Source organism: Lipomyces oligophaga (genome assembly GCF_038497815.1).
Source record: "Lipomyces oligophaga strain CBS 7107 unplaced genomic scaffold V1516scaffold_3, whole genome shotgun sequence".
NCBI lineage: Eukaryota > Fungi > Ascomycota > Lipomycetes > Lipomycetales > Lipomycetaceae > Lipomyces > [Lipomyces] oligophaga.
This window is the reverse complement of record NW_027117787.1, coordinates 1649591-1671607: the sequence shown is the minus strand read 5'-3', so window position 1 is coordinate 1671607 and position 22017 is coordinate 1649591. Positions and strand designations below refer to the sequence as shown.

The following is a 22017-nucleotide window of genomic DNA, read 5'->3' as shown; positions in this document are numbered from 1 at the left end:
AACCAAAGTCTTAACTTGACCCAAGTCAAAATCACACGAATATATTTCTCGAAGTTCAGGCAGACACACTGATCTGTAAGTGTCGGTGCCTTTTGCAAATAAGTCATTCTGTCCTCAGACGCTTCGTTGGCTTCGGCGCAGCTCCGTACGTCGATCCGGGCCGCGCTATTAGATTTGCATTCTCGACTAGACAATCTGATTTTTGCTCGAGTCCGGTTAGTTGCCCGAGATTTTCTGAGGTTTCAAGAATCTGTTTCGGGTGCTGTTGCAGAACGAACTGCTGCAGAGCTGGGCATAGCTGCCGTTACGACTATTTCTGCGGTTGCACTCACAGCATATCTAATGCGTCGGTTTTTCGGCGGTGGAGCGGCCGGACAGGAAAGCGAGCTGTCGGATGCCAGTAAGGCTCGGTTCACGGCAGGTCTGGGTCCAGATTATGTAGTCGTGAAGCATGGCAAGAAGAATTTACGCGTTGATTTTGCGGCTTCAGGTGATATTGCCAGCGGGTCCGCGAAAGTAGGCGACGTTCGAGCTACTACTGCAAGAACACTAGGCCTAGCTAAATCTCAGATTACTTTAATATATGCTGGCCGAAAGCTTAAGCTCGACAGTGACTCTTTGGCGAAATTGGGTATTTCTTCGGGGTCAAATATTATGTGTTTAGTCTCTCGTCCGCAGCAAGAGACGAAGCCAAATGGATCCGAGGAAAACCGTGTCCCTCATCATTCTCATCACCACCACCCACACCCTCATGCTGCATCGCACGAGCAGCGAGAGCTTAAAAAAGAGCTGACCTCGTTTGAGAAAATTGACAAAATCGTGCTGGAAGCTCAGAAAGAGCTAGTGCCTATGATTGAAGAATATGTTGCCTCAACCCCTACAAACGACCAAGGCAACAAATATAGACTAATTTCAGAGTACGTATGAGCCTTTTGTATTATTTACCGGTATCTATTATTTAACCTTTATAGACTTATACTTCGTCGCATGTTTGCCTTAGATGAAGTGGATACCCATGGAGATCCAGAGGCACGGAAACACCGTAAAGAAGCTATTAATATGTTTCATCAGTACCAATCTCGAGTTGACGAAGCTCTCAATGCGGCCCAGGTTTGAGTAAATCCACATATTGGATTTCCCTCTGATTAGGAAATAGAACATCCACTTTCTAATATTAATATGTACGATCACGGCACTACTCGAACTTCTGCCTCCGAAACGAACCAAAAGTTCTTGCGACAAATCCGAGACTGTAATAGAATGCTTTTGTTTTAATTGAAAGAACGCTTTCCGGCTGCCTATTGTCGTCCAACATATAATTTTCAATGTCTTGTTCAAGACAAATTAATTTGATTGGATCGTCAGTAAGAATAGCATCGAACCTGGATGCCATGCTGAATTTCATCGATTCATCCGAATTGACCGTCCATACGTATATACCTTTGCCCAATTTCCGTGCTTTGGAAATCAATGCATAGCCTTCCGTACAGTAGAGGGAAGAGAGAAGCATGCTGAGACCAGTCACGTTAGGATTAGTCAAGAATGTTCTTTCGGCATATCCAATGTCCACGCCGATATGCTAGAAAATCAGTATTATTAATAATGCAGAGAATAATTAGTGTGAATAAGTACCATTATCGGAATGCCAGGTAAATGCTGAGCACAAAGAGGCAGAAATTTTTGGACCCAAATGCCCAAAATGATCTTGTCAGTCCAGAACGAGATTTCTTTGATCTGCGTAAGCACCTTCGCCATTAACTCTATGACACGCAGATCGTTATCAATTTTAACATCGACCACAAACCATTTTCCAGCAAATGCAGGATTTGTCAAAAACAAGTCCACGACTTCACTGAACAAGGCCATCTTTAGGTGTGGTTCTTTCGTCGTCCGTAGCTGGTCCAGGTCTCCGATGTAGTTACGGCCAATAATTGGACCCTTGTTAGAACCGAACACGCGCTGGGTAGCTGGGTCATGCGAAATGACAACATGGTTATCAGCAGAAATATGGACATCTGAAAAGGCCGGTTAGACACTATCGTAGAACATCCATAGGAGAAGGCTCACCGAATTCAACGGCATCGCTGCCAGCTTCGATTGCAGAGACAAGGCCAATAATAGTATTCTCAGGATATTTGAGTGAGTAACTGTCATTAGCATGAGATCTTATAACTATATCAGAAACGCTCACCCACGATGTCCGATCACTAACGGTCGTTTGTACTTGATTTCGACGGCTCCTTCCCCGGATTTGATGACTTCTCGAGCTGCAAAGCTTTCTACACTTGTCATTTCGGAATTTGCGAATCAAGAAGACTTATCTCGACTCTAGCAATTACACAATCTCAAAATTTCATCGATTTCATCGATCTTCCAGAGAAATTGCTTGCGATATAGAAGAATTCACTTCATGCCGTCAGCATCATCGAGGATCTTTGAAATCACATGAAAATCACATGATCAGTCGCGTCTTCACGGATAATGTCACAAGTACACCCTGAACAACTCACAAACTTTAGCTCATGTGACTCGTTGTGATACATACTAACTGGCAGCTGGCTTGGCTCGCTTAATGTCGTCATCAGGTCGAGTGAAGCAGTCTGAGAGGAACAAGATTCAGTATCGACGTGCATTTCTAGAGATTGCTTCCGTCGTTTTCAACGTCAATTTCCATCAATATCTGCGCGTGTTTGGCATTTGAAGCTGCTAGTTTACTCTATTCTGCAGCTACTTTTGTCTCCGAACTAAAAAGGATAGGATAGTGCAAAACATTCCATTCTTTGCTCCGCCATGGGAACAGGGAATTCCAAATTGAGCTTCAAGCAGTCGGTTTTTCGATTGTTTGAAGATTCAGCGATCCCTGTAGAGGATCCGTTCTGGAATCAGGTTTGTTTTCTTGTGCTAGTTTGCTCTGTGGGTTGTCGAATATGAGATGCTGACGTGTGTGCGTATTTCCAGTTCTGGGAAGTTCCTGAAAATGCAGACGATGTGTTTACTCTCATAACGGCGGCAGATGTCCGGCGGACAAGAGACTCGGTTCCGGAAAATCTGGAGCATTTGATCATAGCTGTCATAACTCGTTTAGCAGATATTCTTCGTCTTGCTCCGGAGATATATGTTTTGACTCCGGCGACTCCGGGGACCTCAGCGCAAGATCTATCTGATCGCAACACAGAACTGAATGACAGTAGATCTCAACCAGCAGTGCCACTCTTGACACCGGCCACAGCGACTAAAGAAGCATTGAACTGCATGCGAATTTTAACTCGCGTCTTGCCATTTTTGTTTGAAAAGCGGGAACTAGAGTCCTGGCAAAATGATCTATTTTGGGGTCTCGGACAGACGCTGGATCATAGCGATAATGATATAGTTCATAACTCGCCAGAACAAGACGCCGGATCAAATTTGGAATTTGATGATCGTCCTTTAGGAGCTGCATTACTTGATACACTGGTTGACTTCTTATTTTTACCTGGATTTGCCATTCCTGTTTCGGCTAGCCAGAGCTCGATGCCTTTGACATACACAATCTGGGAAACTGGTATCGGCAATGATACACCGACTGGCACAACAAACCAGATGGAATCAAACAAAGTTGAGACTCTTCGTACACTACTTGCGATCACTTCAGAGGCCATGTATTTGTCTCCCGGTATACTTTCTGTTCATGGCGTAAAGTTCACGTCTTATTTGGTTTGTCGACCTGATAAGCGCATTGTTTTGAGTGTTCTTTGCTCTCTTTTAAACACAGCTATGAAGTACAATCCTGGCTGGCGGGTACCTTACAATCATGTCATGTTTTTCGATCCTCGTCAGTTATTGGTGACCTACTGTCTTCAGTTTCTGCTAGTATTGATCACCTACTCCGTTCCTGAGAGCGAGGATCTCCAGGCTCTAGGTCTTCCACTAGATGTATCACCGGAGCAATCTATACCAGAGACATCCTCAAGATTGCAGAATAAGAGAAGAAACTGGTATAAATTTTATCTTGGACGAGTGCACCGAGTTCAGGATCTGCAGTTTCTGGCCGACGGGATGTCGCGGTTGCTCAACCAGCCAATGCAAGCTGCATCTTCGTATTTGCCTGGGAGTCAACAGCAAATTGAATGGGCCCCCGAACTGATCATGCTGTTTTGGGACCTGATTCGACAGAATGTGGTACGCACTGTTTCTAACTCGAGCAAACATCAGCTAACACTTACCAGAGGTTTCGAAATTATATCATTTCTTCAGATCGAGTGCACGACTTTGTTGTACTCTTTTTGTTCTATGCATATACATACCGAATTGATTCTGGTCGGACCGGTTTAGTTCGATTATGTATATATGTTTTGCAAACAATATCTGCGGATCCGGTATTTAGCGTGCGATTAAATAAGTCATTTGAAGCGCACGACTCGCTTCCTTCGTTCATGCGAATCTCAGGCTGGAGCCGTTATTCGTCTTATGCGGACTATTTGTTATTGTCAATCTACAGTTTGATGCTCGCAAATAACGACAAGCTGTCGCCGCTGTATCCTTCGCTATTGGATATTCAAACGAACATGTCGCCCCATATTTCCAACATTGGTCGGTTAACTTGTGGTCGGATGATGCAGTTGTACAATGTTTTATCGGCACCCTCGTTTTTGATTGCTAACGAGTCCAACCATGGTTTAGTCGACAAGATGCTGACGGCTATGACCGATATGATTGTGACGAACAACCATCAATCGAATGCGAATCTGCTGTACAGTATTTTTCGAAACCGAAAAAGATTCGAAGCACTAGATCAACTTACTCTAGAACGATGTCTAGAAGATGTACGACTACAAAGACGGTCCCAAGGAGGATCAGAAGGTCCTATTGATCGAAAACAAGATGTCATTGTAGTCATGGACAACACCGACTCGAGTAGACTCAAGGGAAAGGACAGAAAAGGAAAGGGCAAGATGCCTATGGATAAAGATTTGAATGGCATAAATAGCGCTGGTAGTAGCAGTAGAAGCAATGTGAATGAAGGAACTAGCAGTCAAAGCTTCTCATCCAGTGCTGTTTCTGAGTCGGCTCCCATCTCGGCTGCTGCCGATGGATTTGCGAGTGGCTTATTTGTTCCTTCGCAGGAATGGTTTGATTCCTGGCATTCCAATTTGAACTTGGTAGTCATTACACATCTTCTTGGCGTCCTTCCCGGATATATCCCACATTTCAAGCAACTTCAAGCAGCATCTTTGACCTCTACCACCGGCTCTGGCCAACCGATGAAAAGATCGACTCAGGACAATGAAATACTTTCAGCAATCCGACATCTTGATGACGAAGTGATATTGCCCAGCTCGTATGTGCGATCATTTCGGGAACCTTCCCCGTTCGAGTGGACACCCGGTGCGCGAGGGTGGTATTCGGCGCTACTCTGGGGATCAATTTTTGTGATGCACGAAGTTGTTGGAGCGAATGGTGAGCAAGGAAATAGCAATGGCCTTATGGCTGCTGTAACGGGAACTACAACCAGCGCGTGGTGCGGTGTCTGGCGAGGAACTAAAGTTGCTCTCTTCCGAGTTCAAGAAACAAAGCCAGAAGGTCCAAGTCTGTTACGGCCCCGGGGAGCGGTAGACGCCGTAGCCAAATCAATGCTGGACAAACTGAACGCTGCCACGGGTGGTGCACCACCTGGTGACTGAATCTTGACTCATCTAGACTTGTGTGCATTATATCATATATTGTAGAATATGTATTCATACAATTAATAAGTTTAACAGTAATACGTGGTATTGCAAAATATAGACACAGAAAATCATTCAATCCATGAATCAAACAGGCGCAGAAACAAAACAGAAACAGAAAGATGATAACTAGTACACTGAAGAGCAAGTACCATTAACATGCTAATTCATAACCAGGTCACTTGAGGAACCATTCGTAATCACATAAAATTATATGCAAAATATGTAAACTAATTGGTGATAGGAATACCATAAGCATTAACCGATCCTACCACAGAAGCACCGAATTCAAAATCGCGGAGCGGGAATCTATAGGCGATATTTTGGATGGGGATGACTTCCAAAGCTGCGGCGATAGCAATAGGCATGGGAAAGGATTGCATTGGCATATGAAGGTTCAAATCGTAATCAAATTGGCCAATCTTGATGTATTTATCTGCGAGCGTATCAACATCTTCAGGGAGATAGTAGTACTCGCTGTCCTCATATTCATAGCTCTCGCAGGGATAGCGGTAAATGCTGTTGGTGGACTCTTGTAAAGTCTGACGCAAGTCAGTATTTTCAACTTCAACCCATACTTCTACATGTACAGCTGCTGCTCGGCCCTGGGTAGGCGAAAATAGAACCGGCAAATTTCCGATGGCAATGCTTTGCAGGTAAATTGGATTCGCTAAGTGCAGAGCCAACGTGCCAGGATCTTCTTGAAACACCCAGCCTCCGGTGATGGCGGCTTCCTCTAACAGTGCAGAATGAATTCTCTGGCGGGGCATATGGTGACGACCAAGCAGATATCGAATATTGGAGGAAATAGTATAAAGCCTCTGAATCAGTCGGTTGTGAGTCGAGAAGAAGGATTTGCTCGTAAATTCAGAATTCAGCTTTGCACCATGTATTTTTGATGCGAGGTTCGGTAGCTCGCTGTTTGCCAGCTCATAGGAATAGATTCTGTTCAAGAGGATGCGCTCGGTAGCCTCTTTGAAAAATTTGGATGAATAACTTTTGTCCAACTCAACAAGCTCAAAGATAGCTGCGCTCGATTTTGCAAGCGTACGTAGGAAAAGATCCGAAATACCAGTCATGGAATTTGATAGATCTTGTTCAAAATTCGACAAAAATTCGTCACGACTAATTACGTCGAGATTGACTTCGTACTTCGATCTGGAAAATTCAATTGCTTTATGGTTATCTCGTAGCAGCATTGCCCAATGAGGATTCGCGTAATATTTCATAAACATGTACGACCCAGAAAGCTCAGTTCCCGGCGGAACGATTTCTTCAAAGTCTTGTCTTGTGGTCTGCAAAAGTTTGAATGCATGGTGCTTATCGTGGATCATTGTCAAGGCAGAATGGAGAGATTTCCAGAACGAAAAGTCTACAAAATAAGTAAGGAGCTCTGAATGTCGACGAATCGCAATTTCTTCAGGTAGTGCAAGCGCGAGCTTCTTCAGAAACAGCGCTTGGACGATCTTGCTGGCAGCTGACGCAAAGTCGAGGGAAGTATCAAGTTGAGGATAGATCTCGTCATACCATTGAATACCGCGAGTAGGAGTAATACAAGAAGAGATGAATTTCTTGGATATATGACCCAGTTGGTCGCTCGCAGACTTAACGAACTCATGAATGGAAGCAAGGTCGTTGAGGAAATCAGCCTCGTTGATTTTGCAGTGCTTGTCAGTTTTTGCCAATTGCTGTACTTTCTGTCCAGCAAAGTCGATTGACTCAGACACTTGATCATGGATATCTCTCAATACTTCAGAAGATTCAGTTAGAATGCTAGTAGCATGGGAAGCTGCAGAATGACACAGTTTGAATCCAGTCTCAGTCTTGGTATCCGATTCATCGCTAAATGGAGAGGAACACGCAGATTCAGAGTCGCTCAAACGGACAAGATCATCGTATAGAGCGTACGCAAGCTGATCAAGGTTCAATAAGCTGGTGCGGATATCAGTGAGCTGAATAACAGCAGAATTGGTAGAAATGCGAGGTACATAAGTGGGAAATAGAGTACAAGGATTATACGAAAGTGCCCGAACAACCGATTGAACAGAAGAGGGAAATCGAGCGAGAGTTAAGGAGAAGCAAATGAGAATCAAAGCAATAATGTGGGCACGCTTAAAACCATGGAACAAGGAGCGCGAAACTAGGTGCGTTTAGTAGATATTCGTCTTATTAATAGATTACCAACCTGGAACTACAGCCGAGGTAGCAGTAACGGCGGCAGGTGTGTCTTGGTGCGCAATACTAGGAGGAGTATATTCACGAATCGCTCGAGCTATAGATCTCGTTCGATAACGAGCGGTGGCAAAGACTGTAGGGGTTTCAACAATCTGCTTAGAAGGAGTACAAGTTTGAGGACGGCTGGAGCAATAACTTCGTCGAGTCATGATAAATAAGAAGAAAACAAAAAACTAAAGTTACTAGTTGATTGAGTAAATCAGGAAATTTAGTCAACAGAATGAGCTGCATAAAAAGAGTTTCAGGAGATGGCATCCTAAGCAGGATTTGAATCAACGCGTTTACACATGTAAATAAACAATAAACACGCTTTAAACGCGTATTGTTCACGTGACGTTGCGCACTAGAATCCACAGCTGCGATCTTGACTGGGGAAAAGTTTGGATCCAATTTAGACTTAAGGAAATCATGGCTTTTGAGGTTATAACTGAGGTGCCGGCTTATTCCGAACTAGGCGAAGCAAGTGGTATTGATAGTGAAGTCAGAGCTCAGTTGCACTATGAATCAACAGGAAGAAGATTGACCGTATGTCCGAGTGATGTCGAATTTCCAGGGATCGGAAACATCACGCGCGACTCCAGCATTGATGTTTACGTTTCAAATAGGTGTGTAGTTTTGGGATTGAAGGTAAAAACCAACTAATTTCCAAGGTCTATTATCCTGTTTAGTCCGGCGAGTCAAAGCGGTGTGTCGATCTCGTACAGTACTCTCAATCTACATGCCTTGCAAAGGTCTCCAACCGAAGGGATATATATGCAATTGGATTATTTACCGGAGAGTGAAGAAAATAATGGCGGAACTATACCTGAGGTCGAAGAGACGGATTCTCAGGCGGATCTCGACGAGGAGGATCATGAAAATAGAGATGTCGGCACAGTGTACGATAATGGGCAAACAACATTTTTGGAAATAGTGATTCATAGTTTGGCTGGATCTACTGCTGATTCAGAGGAAGATTTACATAAATTGTATGAGGCATTGGCTACATGTGTTGCCCTAAATCCAGATCCGATTGAAGACAGTTCTGACGATCAAATTGAGGACCAGGATGACAATGACAATGCACTACGGATAGTTAATCAAGACGAGAATATATTTGCTTCAGGAAATGGCCATCAATGGATAACAGCAGAAAATGTGGACCAGTTTCGAGATATTGAAGTCGAAGGGGAAGAACGAGTCCGAAATGAGCTGGAAGTCGATGGAGAGAGATTTGCCGACGCAGAAAGCAATAATAGAAGCGATGAAAATGATTGCGATGGTCCGACAATCAAGCATCGACGATTAGAATAGTAATATATCTTGTATTGCGCATTGATAACTATATGCTGGATATGCTTACGTAAGTATTCAGTCACTCCGATCTTTCAAAAGCTGGGAGTAAGTGCCCGTTCTAATTTCAGATATTACTATACCGTACGGGGGTAATAATACATATATTATTTGTTAAAACAAAGCCGGACAGGATTATAATGAATAGCTACGATATATCATCCGGAAATCGCTCAAGACATGCGTTCACCTCCTCGGCCTCAATATCGTCAGTCTCGACGGGTCACGGCTTAAACAGGCTATCGATGACGCCAGGCACCCCGAAGAACACGATAGCACAGATGCCATTCCCAGCTAATACGCAGTCACAAGCAATGCAGGTTCCGCTGTCGAATATAGCCGCCATGGTTGCACAATCATCGGGCACGGCGGCCACAATGACGGTGCAGTCGATGCCAGATAAACATGAAGCGATATGGGCGGCGTTGGATATCATGGACAAAGTAAAGGAAGACGCAAGCAAAGTCATGAAATCAAAAAGAAAAGAGACGATTCCAGAAGGAACTCAGCAAGATCGGGAGCTTGTTTTACGGGAACATGATTCCGCGTTACAAGAGCTCAAGCGTGCGCAAATCGAACTCGTTTCCGAGCTGGAAAAATCAGATATCGCGATCGAGCTGGTGTCAGACGAAAACAAGTTATGGGACTTGGATGACCAGGAAATCTCATTTGACCGGACTTCGGAGCTATTTAAAGTCGACCATTTCAGCCATGCTCAGCAAATGATTGAGCTTGTCATGACCAAATTAGACCGTGTGGTCCGCTCTATGAAAGCTCTGGAAGCAATTACTCGTGCAGAATGGGGTGATGAAGATAAAGACGAATTAGAAGACACTACGGGATTATAGACTGTGGTTGAGATTGGGTTGGAGGAGACTGGTTCTCGATCCAACTTATATTGAGCTAATACAAATCAAACTACACATGCTGTTATTCCTTGTCACTCTTGTCTTCTTTCTCATTCTCATCAAGAACGTCAATATCTTGATCCGAGGTCGCGCTCTCTGGGCCTCGTCGATTTGAGGAGATCCAATTTTTGAAGCCATTGAGGAAAGTGGGAAGACCCAATAAAACTCGTTTATCGTCTTCGTCGTCGTCGTCGTCGTCGCCATCGTCATAGACATCACAATCAGTTGCTGCAGCAGATTGGTCCAGTGGCGAGACAGACGACGATTCAGCACCTTCGGTAAGCGAATTAATTGAAGTCAGGGACTCATTCATGCGTCGTCGTTTTGTAAATGGATGACTGATGCTTTTCGCAACGCTGGGAGACACTGAAATGACCGATTCTGCATCTGGTGATCGGGCCTCGGAAGCGAGCATCTTTCTAGGCCTTTTTCGCCGTGTCGAAGCAGGAGAACCGATGTATTTGCTCCATTCTTGTCTAGTACTAGTAATATTATTTTTTAAGGAGTCTCTGAAATCAGCTATATGGCGTCGGAAGTCGAGCTCATTCTTTTTTAGCCAGGAAACGTTGAGTTCTTGTCTAGTGACTCCACGAGAAAAGTTGCGGATGAGATATTTGTCGTAGTCGCGAATTATCTGAGTTATGATATCTGAAGTTGAGATTCCGGCCGTTCGCTGCGTGGCCAAAAATTTTCCTGCAATTTTAAGCGGCAGGTAGATGTCTGCAGAGCCGTCAGATCCAGCGTACGGAATGTCATCGTGGGCTACGTAGTCGATATCGTGCTCTTCGAGAAACTCAGGTGTGACAACCCACGGCCCGTTCTCAATCACCTCATCCACCCAGCGACAGTGCCGGATCGTATCGTATCGTTGCTGGTCGGTCAAAACTGTCAGACCTTTATGCTGATGAGTCTCGATGTCATTTGGAACTCCAGCGATCAATTGAACGTTTGGAAACGCTTTTTTTGCCTGTTCTAGCTGACGCATGTGTCTGATCAAAAGTTAATTCGAAAGTCTCAAGAAGGCCTTTGTGTGTATATCAGCAAAATCTCACCCTAGATGAAATAAATCAAAGACGCCATCTGCATAGATGCGGGCCGGTCGATCGATGGGAGGAGGATTAATATCATAGCCTTCTGGCTTATATTTCAGATACTCTTTGGTATCACGAATTTCCTGGTTAGTTTTCGCTCGGATAAACGTGTTTGTGTCTATATCGTTTATTATTCTAATCGGAGCTGTTGGCTCGGCTTCGCTTTGACTGGGTGATCTATCCATATTTGCGGAAGACTCAGTAGAGTCATTGGATTGGGTAGAATCGGCAAATTTCCCAGATCCAGCAGATGCCAGATCTTCTTCAATTTGAGCGGTTGCTTCCGCCATTGGCTCTGCTTGTCGACCGCCGATATTTATTATCATTGCATTCTTTCATGGATGGATTGACTATTGTGATATGTCCCAATCCTGTTCATACTTTGGTACGTCCTTGTATTACCATAACCCTATGTATATATAAATACAAATACACATGAGTATGAAATGGAGTTTAACACAATGTCAAAATACAAATCTGTACTATACTTTTGCAAGTATGACTGACTTGGATACTGTCTTAATACATATCTAATCTCTTAGTTGGGCAATATACGCTCGTCATCACTTTGTTACTGATCTGCCCTTAGATCAAGTAACGCATATTTTATACGCATTCGCAAATATTGACTCAGACACTGGAAGTGTCATTCTTAGCGATCTCTATGCAGACAAAGAAATTCATTTCGAGGGCGATAGCTGGAATGATACGGGAACGAATGTTTACGGCAACTTCAAGCAGCTAATGGTCGCTAAAGTGGCAAACCGCAATCTCAAAGTTTTGCTCTCCATAGGTGGATGGACTTACTCTCACAATTTTGCACCCATGGCATGCAGTCCGGCCAAACGAGCAGAATTTGTTCGTAGCGCCATGAACTTGATCAAAGATCTTTGTCTAGATGGTCTCGATATTGACTGGGAATATCCTGCTACGGCCGAAGAAGCCGGCCAGTTCGTACTTCTATTGAGAGAAATCAGGGAAGCCATGGATTGTTACCAGGTGGAGTTGCAAAATCGAGGAGTGTCTGGCGTGCGATTCTATCTCACGATTGCAACTCCCTGTGGGCCACATAATTTGAACATGTTAGATATTCCTGCAATGGACAGATGTCTGGATTTCTGGAACATGATGGCTTACGATTTTTCTGGCCCTGCGTTCGCGAACGTAAATGTGTGCGGCCACCAGGCAAATATCTATGGCGGATCAGTCAATGCGAATGCAGCGATTACATACGTGCAATCTAGGGGTGTTTCTGCGGACAAGATCGTGTTGGGCATGCCACTCTATGGACGTTCATTTGCAAATACAGATGGCCTTGGCAGGTCATTCCAAGGAGCCGGCAACACTGGAAGCTGGGAAAATGGTGTCTTCGATTATAAAGCACTTTCTCCGCATGCGTTGATTGACCATCAGGCCATAGCTGCATACAGTTTTGATTCACAGGAACGCAAGTTTGTCACGTACGAATCACTCGAATCGGCTCGATTGAAAGCTGGCTACATCAAGCAGCGTGGATTGGGTGGAGCAATGTGGTGGGAATCGAGCAGCGATCGGCCGACGTCTGATCCTGACTCAATCGTTGCTGAAGTTGTTTCGAATCTCGGAGGAATAGATAAATTGGTTCACGAAAACAATTGGATACACCCGATTGATAGTGTATTCGATAATTTCAGAAGGCTGTAAGCTCTGCATTCGTCATTTCATTTCTTTGATTTGGGTTTGCCAGCTCGTTTTGTCGACCTCGGAGTGCTGATTAAATCGGATCTAATTTTGGCCATCAATAGATATCTAGAATATATTTGTTGATTCAATTATTGAAACTGAGTAGAATACTTTATTAGATCCAATAGTTCTGTATGGATCGTTTACTATCTTCCCAATTTGGAAAGTTTAGAGGTTTTTGCCGAGGAAGTGCGGCGGGGCGACGGCGACCGGCGGGGACCGAAGAGCCAGTACTTATACGCACGGAACTGAAAGAAAGAAAAGGGCGGCTAAACCGGATCGGGTCTGGATAATGTTGGCGCAAGGATGGTGGAACGGGTCGAATGGGGCAATAGGGAACAAGAATTGGGGGACTGGGGAACGGGAGAATGTGGTGGGAAGTGGGCGGAGAGTAGACCAGTACGTGCGAATAAACAGTCGGGTGGAGAGAGCAATAAACTAAGAAAGTCAAGACTTTCATAATCAGAATTCAGCAGATATGGGATGATACCCCATACTGTTTCAAAGAGTAGCAAGCAAACAACTCGGTCATTTCATGATTGTAGATATCATTCAACATGAACAGCCAGAGATAAACTGTGGCTGCGAGTCATCTTCGTTTCCAGTTGGACCAGACCTGAAGCACTTCCGGGGAATGAGTGACGGCTCAGGTATATATATAAAATTATCGATTTTGGGAATCCAGACATATATTACCGCGCTCATAACTAAAGTGATATTTAAGATATTTAGCTCGTACGATGTATAATCTCTATAAGAGATTTAATCCATCTCGGAATTCAAGATGGTAAAGAACTTCGTCATCTTCATTACCTCTCCACCACCCCACTCTATGATAGCTAGAAGATGCTAGCCCCAGTTATATCTCCGCATATGACTATCATATGATTGACATACGATTGCATATATCTGATTGTTAAACAATTCGCTAGCTTGTTAACTGTGCTGGTGCTGTACTCCTTCTCGGCCAGCCCCGATCGCAGTTGTCCGCAGGTCTCCTCCGGGTCGTCTGCAATCCCGCCGGAGTGCTTATCGGCAAGCTTATCTGCGCCCAGACCCGGACTCCGAGTCGCACTTCCGGGCCAGTAAAATGTCTCTCCCACCTTCATACATCGTCAACTTTTCATTTTTTACTTCCACTCTTCTTATTGTTTCCAAATTTCTAATTGTGCCATCTCCCCCGATTTCTCAGGAGTTCTGTCTTCTGTCGCTGCTGAAGCTCTTTCATCGTCCTTCTCCAGCGTAGAAATTGTCTCATTCCCTAATTCTACCTGCCCGGTAGCTCCTCCAAATGGCTCCGTCCACTATCGGCTGGTCAATCTCGCAATGGCGCGAGGCCCAGATTGCTTCCTCCCCTGAAGAGGCAACGAAACGACTGGTCGATCTCGTCGAGTCTTTCGACAAGTCAGATCCCGCTTGGATTACCTTTGGAACCCCGGCTCAGGTTACTGCCGAGTTTGAGCTTATCCTGAAGTCGGGAAAGGACCCAAAAGTGTGTTAACTCCTCTTTTTTTTACAATTAGTTTGAGGTTAGGTTGATTGAGGCTGATGGAGATTTGAATTTGTTGAGGCTGTTGAAATTGTTTTGATTGCATGAGGTGTATACAGCCTGCCTGATACCAACTTCAGCTCTACTTCTGTGATTTCGTCTGCAGTTTGGTTATTACTAGCACCGCACCGCTCACATTTCGATTCAATTGGCTCAGTTGCTATTAAATCATCCTCAATCTTTCGATACCATCTTCTTTTGTAATCATCGTATTTGTATACTAACTGGTGCAGGATCTTCCCTTGTTTGGTGTTCCCTTCGCCCCGAAAGACAACATCGATGCCGTTACCTATCCTACCACTGCGGCGTGTCCCGCCTATCTATACAACCCCGACAAAGACGCTACCATCGTCTCTGTTCTTAAGCAAGCCGGTGCCGTCGTCGTTGGTAAAACAAATCTTGATCAATTTGCTACTGGTCTTGTCGGTGCTCGTTCCCCTTATGGAAAGACCCCCTCCGCCTTCTCGGCAAAACATGTTTCTGGAGGTTCATCCGCCGGCTCTGGTAACCTCGTTGGGCGCGGTATAGTTCCTCTAGCTCTGGGCACCGATACTGCTGGCTCTGGTCGTGTTCCTGCCATGCTCAACAATGCTATTGGTCTCAAGCCAACTCGTGGTACATTTTCGGCAACAGGTGTTGTACCCGCATGCCGTACTCTTGATTGCGTCTCCATCTTCGCCATGAATCTTCCTGATGCTCAATTAGCCTTTTCCATATGCGCTCAATACGATCCCGAAGATGCCTTTTCCCGCCCTCTACCAGCACACATTCTGACCTCGTTTGGACCCAAACCGCGCTTTGCTGTTCCGGACAAGCCTATTTTCTATCATGAGACTCAGAATCCTGTTCTCTACAAAAAGGCTTTGGACAAATTTGCCGAGCTAGGGGTTGATGTCGTGCCGCAGGACTTTTCAGTTCTCTACAAGCTGGCAGCTTGTTTATATGAAGGCCCATGGGTCGGTGAACGTTACACTGTCATTGCAGATTTGATCAAGTCCAATCCTGGAGCAATCGACCCAGTGGTACTTGGAATTGTCAAAAAGGCCGAGAATTTTACCGCAGCTGATTATTTCACTTACGAATATTTACGAAAAGATCTCGAACGTGCTATCGAAAAGCAATTTGGTGATTTTGACGGCTTCATTGTGCCTACTGCTCCCTTAAACCCTACGTTCGAAGAACTTGCTAAAGAGCCAGTTCAAGTCAACTCATATCAGGGAACCTACACAAACTTTGTCAACTTTGCTGATATGTCGGCTCTTGCCATTCCTGCTGGTTTCCGTGACGACGGCTTGCCCTTTGGCGTGACTTTGATTTCACGGACTTTCAATGACTATGCTTTACTGGATCTGGCCCAGAGATTTCTTGCTCCTACTTCTCGCCGACTTGGAAACACGGATATCTTCACAAAGCCGGAAGTAGACGATAAATTGATTTCCAGCCTCCCGAAGATCGTCAAGTCGAAAGATACCATGGAACTTGCCGTTGTTGGAGCGCACTTGTCTGGACTTCCTTTGAATTGGCAGCTTTCGGAGCTCAATGCTACATTAGCTTATAAGACTTCCACTTCTTCAAACTATAGATTGTACCATCTTTCAAACACCACTCCGCCTAAGCCTGGTTTGCGTCGCATTCTTCCCGGTCATGAATCATTAGTCGGTGAGAAAATCGAACTGGAAGTGTATGACATTCCCTCCGAGAACTTTGGTGCATTCATATCTCTTGTTCCTCCTCCTCTGGCTATTGGTTCTGTCGAGCTCGAAAATGGTCACTGGGTTAAGGGATTTGTCTGCGAGGAGAATGGTTTTGATGGCGCAAAGGACGTGACTAAGTTTGGTGGTTGGCGTTCTTACGTGCAGTCGATGAAACCTGCTGTTGTCAAAAAGCCGTTTGAAACTGTTTTGGTCGCCAATCGAGGTGAAATTGCAGTTCGTATCATTAAAACTTTGAAGAAGCTTGGAATCAAGTCTATTGCTGTTTTTTCCGAAGGTGACCGATTTGCTCCTCATGTTCTCAATGCCGATGATGCCATCTCTCTCGAAGGTGACTCTGCGGCAGAGACATATCTGCGGATCGACAAGATTATTAATGCTGCCAAATCCTCAGGGGCTCAAGCAATCATTCCTGGTTACGGTTTCTTGTCTGAAAATGCCGAGTTCGCAGAGACCTGCGAGAAAGAAGGTATCGTTTTCGTGGGCCCTTCGGCTGAGTCTATTCGTCTTCTTGGTTTAAAGCATTCGGCTCGTGAGATTGCTACTAAGGCAAAAGTGCCTCTTGTTCCTGGTACTGGACTGCTTGAAACTGTCGAGGAAGCACTTGAGGCTGGCGAGAAGATCGGATATCCAGTTATGCTGAAGAGCTCTGCTGGTGGTGGCGGTATCGGTCTTCAGCAATGCGACAGCGCTCAGGAACTCGAAAAAGCGTATGATCAAGTTCGTCGAATGGGTCAGCAATACTTCAACGACTCTAGCGTATTTTTGGAACGTTATGTTAGCAACGCGCGTCATGTTGAGGTTCAAGTTTTCGGTGATGGAAATGGAAATGCGATTTCGCTTGGCGAGCGTGATTGTTCGTTACAGCGACGTAATCAGAAGATCATTGAAGAAACTCCGGCTCCAAATCTTCCCGAAGCAGTTCGTCTGCAGATGGACGCTGCTGCAGAGAGTCTTGTGAGTACGATGAAGTATAAGTGCGCAGGAACAGTCGAGTTTATCTACGATGCCAAGCGCGAAGAGTTTTATTTCCTTGAAGTCAACACACGACTCCAGGTTGAACATCCTGTAACTGAGATGGTGACTGGTCTTGATCTTGTCGAGTGGATGCTTTTGGTTGCTGCTAACACCCCTCCGGATTTCGATCCCTCTAAGATAAAAGTAACTGGTGCTTCTATGGAGGCTCGTTTATATGCTGAGAATCCAGCCAAGGATTTCTTGCCTTCTCCAGGCCAGCTGATCGAGGTCAAATTCCCAGAGGATGCTCGTGTGGATACGTGGGTAGCTAAAGGAACCGAAGTTTCGACCTCTTTCGATCCCCTACTAGCTAAGATCATTGTCTATGGTAAGGATCGTGAAGAGGCGCTTAAAAAGCTTTGCGACGCTTTAGAGCATACTGTAGTCTCCGGAATTGTAACGAATGTCGATTATCTGCGTTCCATTGCATCATCAGAATTATTCGCTACTGGTGCGGTGTCGACTCGTCTGTTGGATACCTGGAAATATAATGCCAAAGCGATTGAATTGCTTGCGCCTGGTTCTTACACTACAGTTCAGGATTATCCTGGTCGTGTCGAGATGTGGCGAATTGGTGTGCCTCCTTCAGGGCCAATGGATGACTTCGCATTCCGACTTGCAAACACTGCCGTGGGCAATCACTCTAAGGCGCCTGCGATCGAGTGTACTTTGACTGGTCCCACAATCAAATTCCACACTGACTCTATGTTCGCAATCACAGGTGGTTCCACGAAGCCTACGGTTGACGGAACTGCAGTAGGGATGTGGGAGCCAGTTAGTGTAAAGGCCGGCCAAGTTCTCACCGTGGGCAAGATTGAGACTGGTGCACGATGTTATATTGGAATCCGAGGCGGACTTGATGTTCCTGAATATCTAGGATCTCGATCGACTTTTGCTCTAGGAAACATGGGTGGATATAACGGTCGCGTACTCAAGTTTGGCGATGTTGTGTTCCTTGGTCAGCCTGAGATTGCTTCATGTAGTATTCCTGCGCCGATTTCCGAACCTAAGGCTATTGAGAAGTCGCTAATTCCATCCTATCCTAAAATCTGGGAAATCGGTGTCCTCTCGGGACCTCATGGAGCCCCTGATTTCTTTACGCAGCAGGCTGTTGATGAGTTCCTAGCCGCGACATGGAAGGTCCATTATAACTCAAATCGATTTGGAATTCGATTGATTGGACCTAAGCCTGAATGGGCTCGTCCTGATGGAGGCGAGGCGGGACTTCACCCGTCTAACATCCACGACTGCGTCTATGCACTTGGAGCGATCAATTTCACTGGTGATGAGCCTGTTATTTTAACTTGTGATGGACCTTCCCTAGGTGGATTCGTTTGTCCTGTGGTTGTCGCAGAGGCCGAGATGTGGAAGGTGGGACAGTTGAAGCCGGGCGATTCGATTAATTTCGTGTTGTTGTCATTTGATGATGCTATAGACCTCAAGAAGACGCAGGATAAGAATGCAGCGGCTGTAAGTTTATTTGAACTGATAAATTATTTTATTTATTTGAGAAATGCTAATCTAGAGTAGGGTACTGGAGTTGTTGTTGAGCAGCTTTCAAGTCGAGCACTTGAGAATCCTATTATCTATCAAGCGGACGAAACCTCAACAAATCCAAAGGTAGTGTATCGCCAAGCAGGTGACCGATATATTTTAGTAGAATATGGTGAGAACATTCTTGATCTTCGACTTTCATACAGAGTATATCAACTATCTGAGATGGTGAAAAAGCGGTCGACTTTAGGAATTGTGGAGATGTCACCTGGCGTTCGGTCGGTGCTGATTCAGTACAATGGACTTGTAACATCGCAGAAAACATTGTTGGATACGCTAGTCTCGTATGAAGCAGAGTTCAAATTGTCGGATAACTGGCAGGTTCCATCGAGGGTTATCAAACTTCCGTTGGCGTTTGAAGATTCAGCCACGCTCGCTGCGGTCGATCGTTACCGGGAAACTATTCGCAACTCTGCGCCATGGTTGCCCAATAATGTTGATTTCCTGCAGCAGGTGAATCACTTGGACGATCGAGAGATCATTAAAAATATTCTTTATGAGGCGAAGTTCCTCGTTCTTGGACTTGGAGATGTATTCCTAGGAGCTCCATGCGCTGTTCCGTTGGATCCACGACATCGCCTCCTAGGTACAAAGTACAATCCTTCACGAACGTTCACACCAAATGGTACCGTCGGTATTGGTGGCATGTACATGTGCATCTACACGATGGATTCTCCAGGTGGTTATCAGCTCGTTGGCCGTACAATCCCTATTTGGGACAAGTTAACATTAGGCCAGCAAGATCGTCCATGGCTACTCGATATTTATGATCGGGTCGAGTACTATCCAGTGTCTGAAGAAGAACTCGCTGTTTTGACAGACGAGGTGAACCACGGTCGATTTGTGATCGATATCGAAGATGGTGTGTTTGACTACGGTGAATATCACAAGTGGCTAGAGGCCAACGGTGAGGAACTGGCCGAGTTTGCGCGCAAACAGCACGAAGGAACGGATGAGATTGCTAAGCTGATCCAAGTCTCAAATGCAGAGCTGCTTGCATCTGAAGACGATGGTGCACGCGCGGGCGACGACGCTCAGATTTCTGACGATGCCGTGCCTGTCTACGGTGAAGTTGCAGGTCGATTTTGGAAAGATTTAGTGAAAGTCGGTGATGTAGTCAAGAAGGGTGATGGTATCATAGTCGTCGAGGCTATGAAGACTGAGATGGTTGTCAACGCTCCTAGCGCCGGAAAGGTGATCAAGATCGTCCATAGAAGTGGAGATTTTGTCGAAGCAGGTGACATCGTTGCTTATCTAGAGAGCGAAGAGGAGAATGACAACTGAATTTTTTTAAATCTTATTTAATATAGAACTGTCTAGCTGAAATACTAAGAATTTGGTTTTCTATTTTATTCTGTATTTTGAATGTATTAAATCTGTAGCGGTGGCAAGAGAAATTGAATATTGTGTATCATTCATTCTTCCATTAATATATTATATCATTATTACCTAATCCAGCCTGTTCCCCTCTTTCCCATCCTAATGCCAAACTCTATCCACCTAAAAGCCATCTATGCAAACTCTTCTAATTAATGCACGTATTCCAAAGGTACGAGGCGATGGCGCTGATCAAATGTCGCATATTGGCGGACTATCAACTCCTTTGACCCGACAAATTGAGCTAAAAAAGATTCGTTGGCAAGAATGCCAAGTGTATTTTGCAACCAAATGCGTTTACTTTGGTTCCGCTCCGGAAACGCAGTATTGTATATCTCCAATTCACCGGAGCTTGAAGGTGTGGTATATGGCGAGAAAGGCTGTGAAGTAGCGGACTCAGACCCGACGACTGAATGGAAATAGTATGCACAGTGTGACCCTTGCTGCCGGATCATCTGCTGGAAGGGATAATAGTCTTTGGAATTGGCCACGTAGGATTTTGGCTCGTTGAGGGAAGAAGCAGGATAAAATCGAGTCTGATGATCTATGTGTGTCCGCTCGTCAAGCTCAACAGTATATAAGCAGTGACCGCGGTGTATTCCGCCACGTCTTGCAATGCTGTAGATTATTTTTCCGTCTTGGTAAATGGGGAACGACATCCGGAGATACCGTTGCTCGGTACCGGGAAGAATACCGATCGAAGTGATGGTGTTGCCTTCCAAGTCGTAAATTTTGCAATTGCCGGGAAACATGAACGAAGAGCCCGATTTGCGAGAAATGTCGCAGTCATGTGGAGGGAGTGAAAATAAGTAGATCTGCTTGTCTTTGAATATAGCTGAAGTTTCCCATAAGCCAGTGACAGTGTACGGGAACTTGGAGACCAATTGCCGGCTTGCAAGGTCCCAGACGAGGAAGAATTTGTTTGGAGAACCCCGGGCAACTGAAAATCGCGCGACAAGGTGCTCGCCGTCGCAACTTACGGGGTTCAGCACAGCAGGGATGCAACGTTCCGGGAACGGGAAAACAGCGATCTGGTTACGACTGGTCGTTGTAGACGAGCCAGAGTTAGCGCGAGCATTGTCGAGATCGAATGCGAATATAGCGTCTTTATCAGACTCAATCCAAACTAAATAAGAGCCATTGTCAGACAATATCATGTCTGAGACGTTGCGCGTGCCGAATTCGAGAGTCCGAGGACCCTTGGAAATGCCAGCAGGGTCCGTGAAGTCAAACACGAGGAATCGACGGTCGTAGAGTAAATAGAGCACGAGATGGGTCTTATTGTAAGCGTGCACGGCGATCTGGGTTGTGATCTCTGGACCAAGAGTGTACGAGTTATCTGCAGACAGCTGTAGAGTTGAGACAGCGTGCTGCGCGTAACATTTCCGCAGAAATCTGTCATAGGTGTCTGTAGGCGAGGAAGGCGACACAGTAGACTGGTCGATATCGGCGAGTGCAGGAAGAATGCTGGAGTAGGTGAATGGCGATGTGAAGATATGGTACCAGTTCCAGCATACGGATTGAAAGTGCACAAGATCGGTCATGCAGGGAATGTACTTGACGATATCTGGAATGATATCCAGCGGGAGATTTCCCACAATGTCGAAAGGGGCCGACTGCATTGCGAGGAGTAGTGAATGTACAACAAGGGAGGGGTGTAGAAAAAGTGATCGTAAGGACAGAAGTGACAGGAGGATATCAATATATATTTATATCTGCTGAGGTCCGGCTTCTTTCCGGCGAGCTCAGTGGGGACGGTTATTTCAGACGACTTTAACAAACGAGCATCGGGCCACCGTTCGCGGAAAAACAATGGAA

At 45.3% G+C, this 22017-nt stretch overlaps 10 protein-coding genes across 10 annotated transcripts; 6 read left to right on the top strand and 4 right to left on the bottom strand.

The window, feature by feature from the left end:
• Window positions 1–29: 29 nt before the first annotated feature.
• V1516DRAFT_674043 (uncharacterized protein) lies at window positions 30–1313 on the top strand. The gene is made up of 2 exons (XM_066922020.1): window positions 30–917; window positions 972–1313. Exons 1-2 carry the CDS (start codon window positions 343–345, stop codon window positions 1114–1116), a joined length of 720 nt encoding a protein of 239 aa, XP_066778449.1. The 5' UTR covers window positions 30–342; the 3' UTR covers window positions 1117–1313.
• V1516DRAFT_636784 (PLC-like phosphodiesterase) lies at window positions 916–2456 on the bottom strand. The gene is made up of 4 exons (XM_066920035.1): window positions 2192–2456; window positions 2068–2147; window positions 1633–2015; window positions 916–1579 (listed from the first exon to the last, which is right to left on the bottom strand). The coding sequence occupies exons 1-4, from the start codon at window positions 2290–2292 to the stop codon at window positions 1196–1198; spliced, it is 948 nt and encodes a 315-aa protein (XP_066778448.1). The 5' UTR covers window positions 2293–2456; the 3' UTR covers window positions 916–1195.
• Window positions 2457–2548: 92 nt separating this feature from the next.
• Window positions 2549–5851, top strand: V1516DRAFT_636783 (high-temperature-induced dauer-formation protein-domain-containing protein). Its single transcript, XM_066920034.1, has 3 exons — window positions 2549–2886; window positions 2959–4158; window positions 4206–5851. Exons 1-3 carry the CDS (start codon window positions 2791–2793, stop codon window positions 5658–5660), a joined length of 2751 nt encoding a protein of 916 aa, XP_066778447.1. The 5' UTR covers window positions 2549–2790; the 3' UTR covers window positions 5661–5851.
• On the bottom strand, window positions 5627–8192 carry V1516DRAFT_674036 (uncharacterized protein). Its single transcript, XM_066922019.1, has 2 exons — window positions 7888–8192; window positions 5627–7842 (listed from the first exon to the last, which is right to left on the bottom strand). The coding sequence occupies exons 1-2, from the start codon at window positions 8084–8086 to the stop codon at window positions 5933–5935; spliced, it is 2109 nt and encodes a 702-aa protein (XP_066778446.1). The 5' UTR covers window positions 8087–8192; the 3' UTR covers window positions 5627–5932.
• Window positions 8193–8345: 153 nt separating this feature from the next.
• Window positions 8346–9230, top strand: V1516DRAFT_622747 (regulator of volume decrease after cellular swelling-domain-containing protein; the record flags this gene model as incomplete). Its single annotated transcript, XM_066919594.1, has 2 exons — window positions 8346–8542; window positions 8588–9230. 2 exons carry the CDS (start codon window positions 8346–8348, stop codon window positions 9228–9230), a joined length of 840 nt encoding a protein of 279 aa, XP_066778445.1.
• On the top strand, window positions 9181–10158 carry V1516DRAFT_299746 (uncharacterized protein). Its single transcript, XM_066918877.1, has 2 exons — window positions 9181–9279; window positions 9341–10158. Exon 2 carries the CDS (start codon window positions 9410–9412, stop codon window positions 10115–10117), a length of 708 nt encoding a protein of 235 aa, XP_066778444.1. The 5' UTR covers window positions 9181–9279; window positions 9341–9409; the 3' UTR covers window positions 10118–10158.
• On the bottom strand, window positions 10072–11598 carry V1516DRAFT_674032 (cytidylyltransferase-domain-containing protein). The gene is made up of 2 exons (XM_066922018.1): window positions 11230–11598; window positions 10072–11166 (listed from the first exon to the last, which is right to left on the bottom strand). Exons 1-2 carry the CDS (start codon window positions 11592–11594, stop codon window positions 10200–10202), a joined length of 1332 nt encoding a protein of 443 aa, XP_066778443.1. The 5' UTR covers window positions 11595–11598; the 3' UTR covers window positions 10072–10199.
• Window positions 11439–13038, top strand: V1516DRAFT_305452 (glycoside hydrolase superfamily). The gene is made up of 2 exons (XM_066918880.1): window positions 11439–11764; window positions 11811–13038. Exons 1-2 carry the CDS (start codon window positions 11715–11717, stop codon window positions 12949–12951), a joined length of 1191 nt encoding a protein of 396 aa, XP_066778442.1. The 5' UTR covers window positions 11439–11714; the 3' UTR covers window positions 12952–13038.
• A 1093-nt stretch (window positions 13039–14131) lies between these two features.
• V1516DRAFT_674026 (uncharacterized protein) lies at window positions 14132–20259 on the top strand. The gene is made up of 3 exons (XM_066922017.1): window positions 14132–14482; window positions 14773–18738; window positions 18799–20259. Exons 1-3 carry the CDS (start codon window positions 14282–14284, stop codon window positions 20104–20106), a joined length of 5475 nt encoding a protein of 1824 aa, XP_066778441.1. The 5' UTR covers window positions 14132–14281; the 3' UTR covers window positions 20107–20259.
• V1516DRAFT_674024 (uncharacterized protein) lies at window positions 20158–21855 on the bottom strand. Its single transcript, XM_066922016.1, has one exon. The coding sequence runs from the start codon at window positions 21819–21821 to the stop codon at window positions 20352–20354; it is 1470 nt and encodes a 489-aa protein (XP_066778440.1). The 5' UTR covers window positions 21822–21855; the 3' UTR covers window positions 20158–20351.
• Between the last annotated feature and the right edge of the window lie 162 nt (window positions 21856–22017).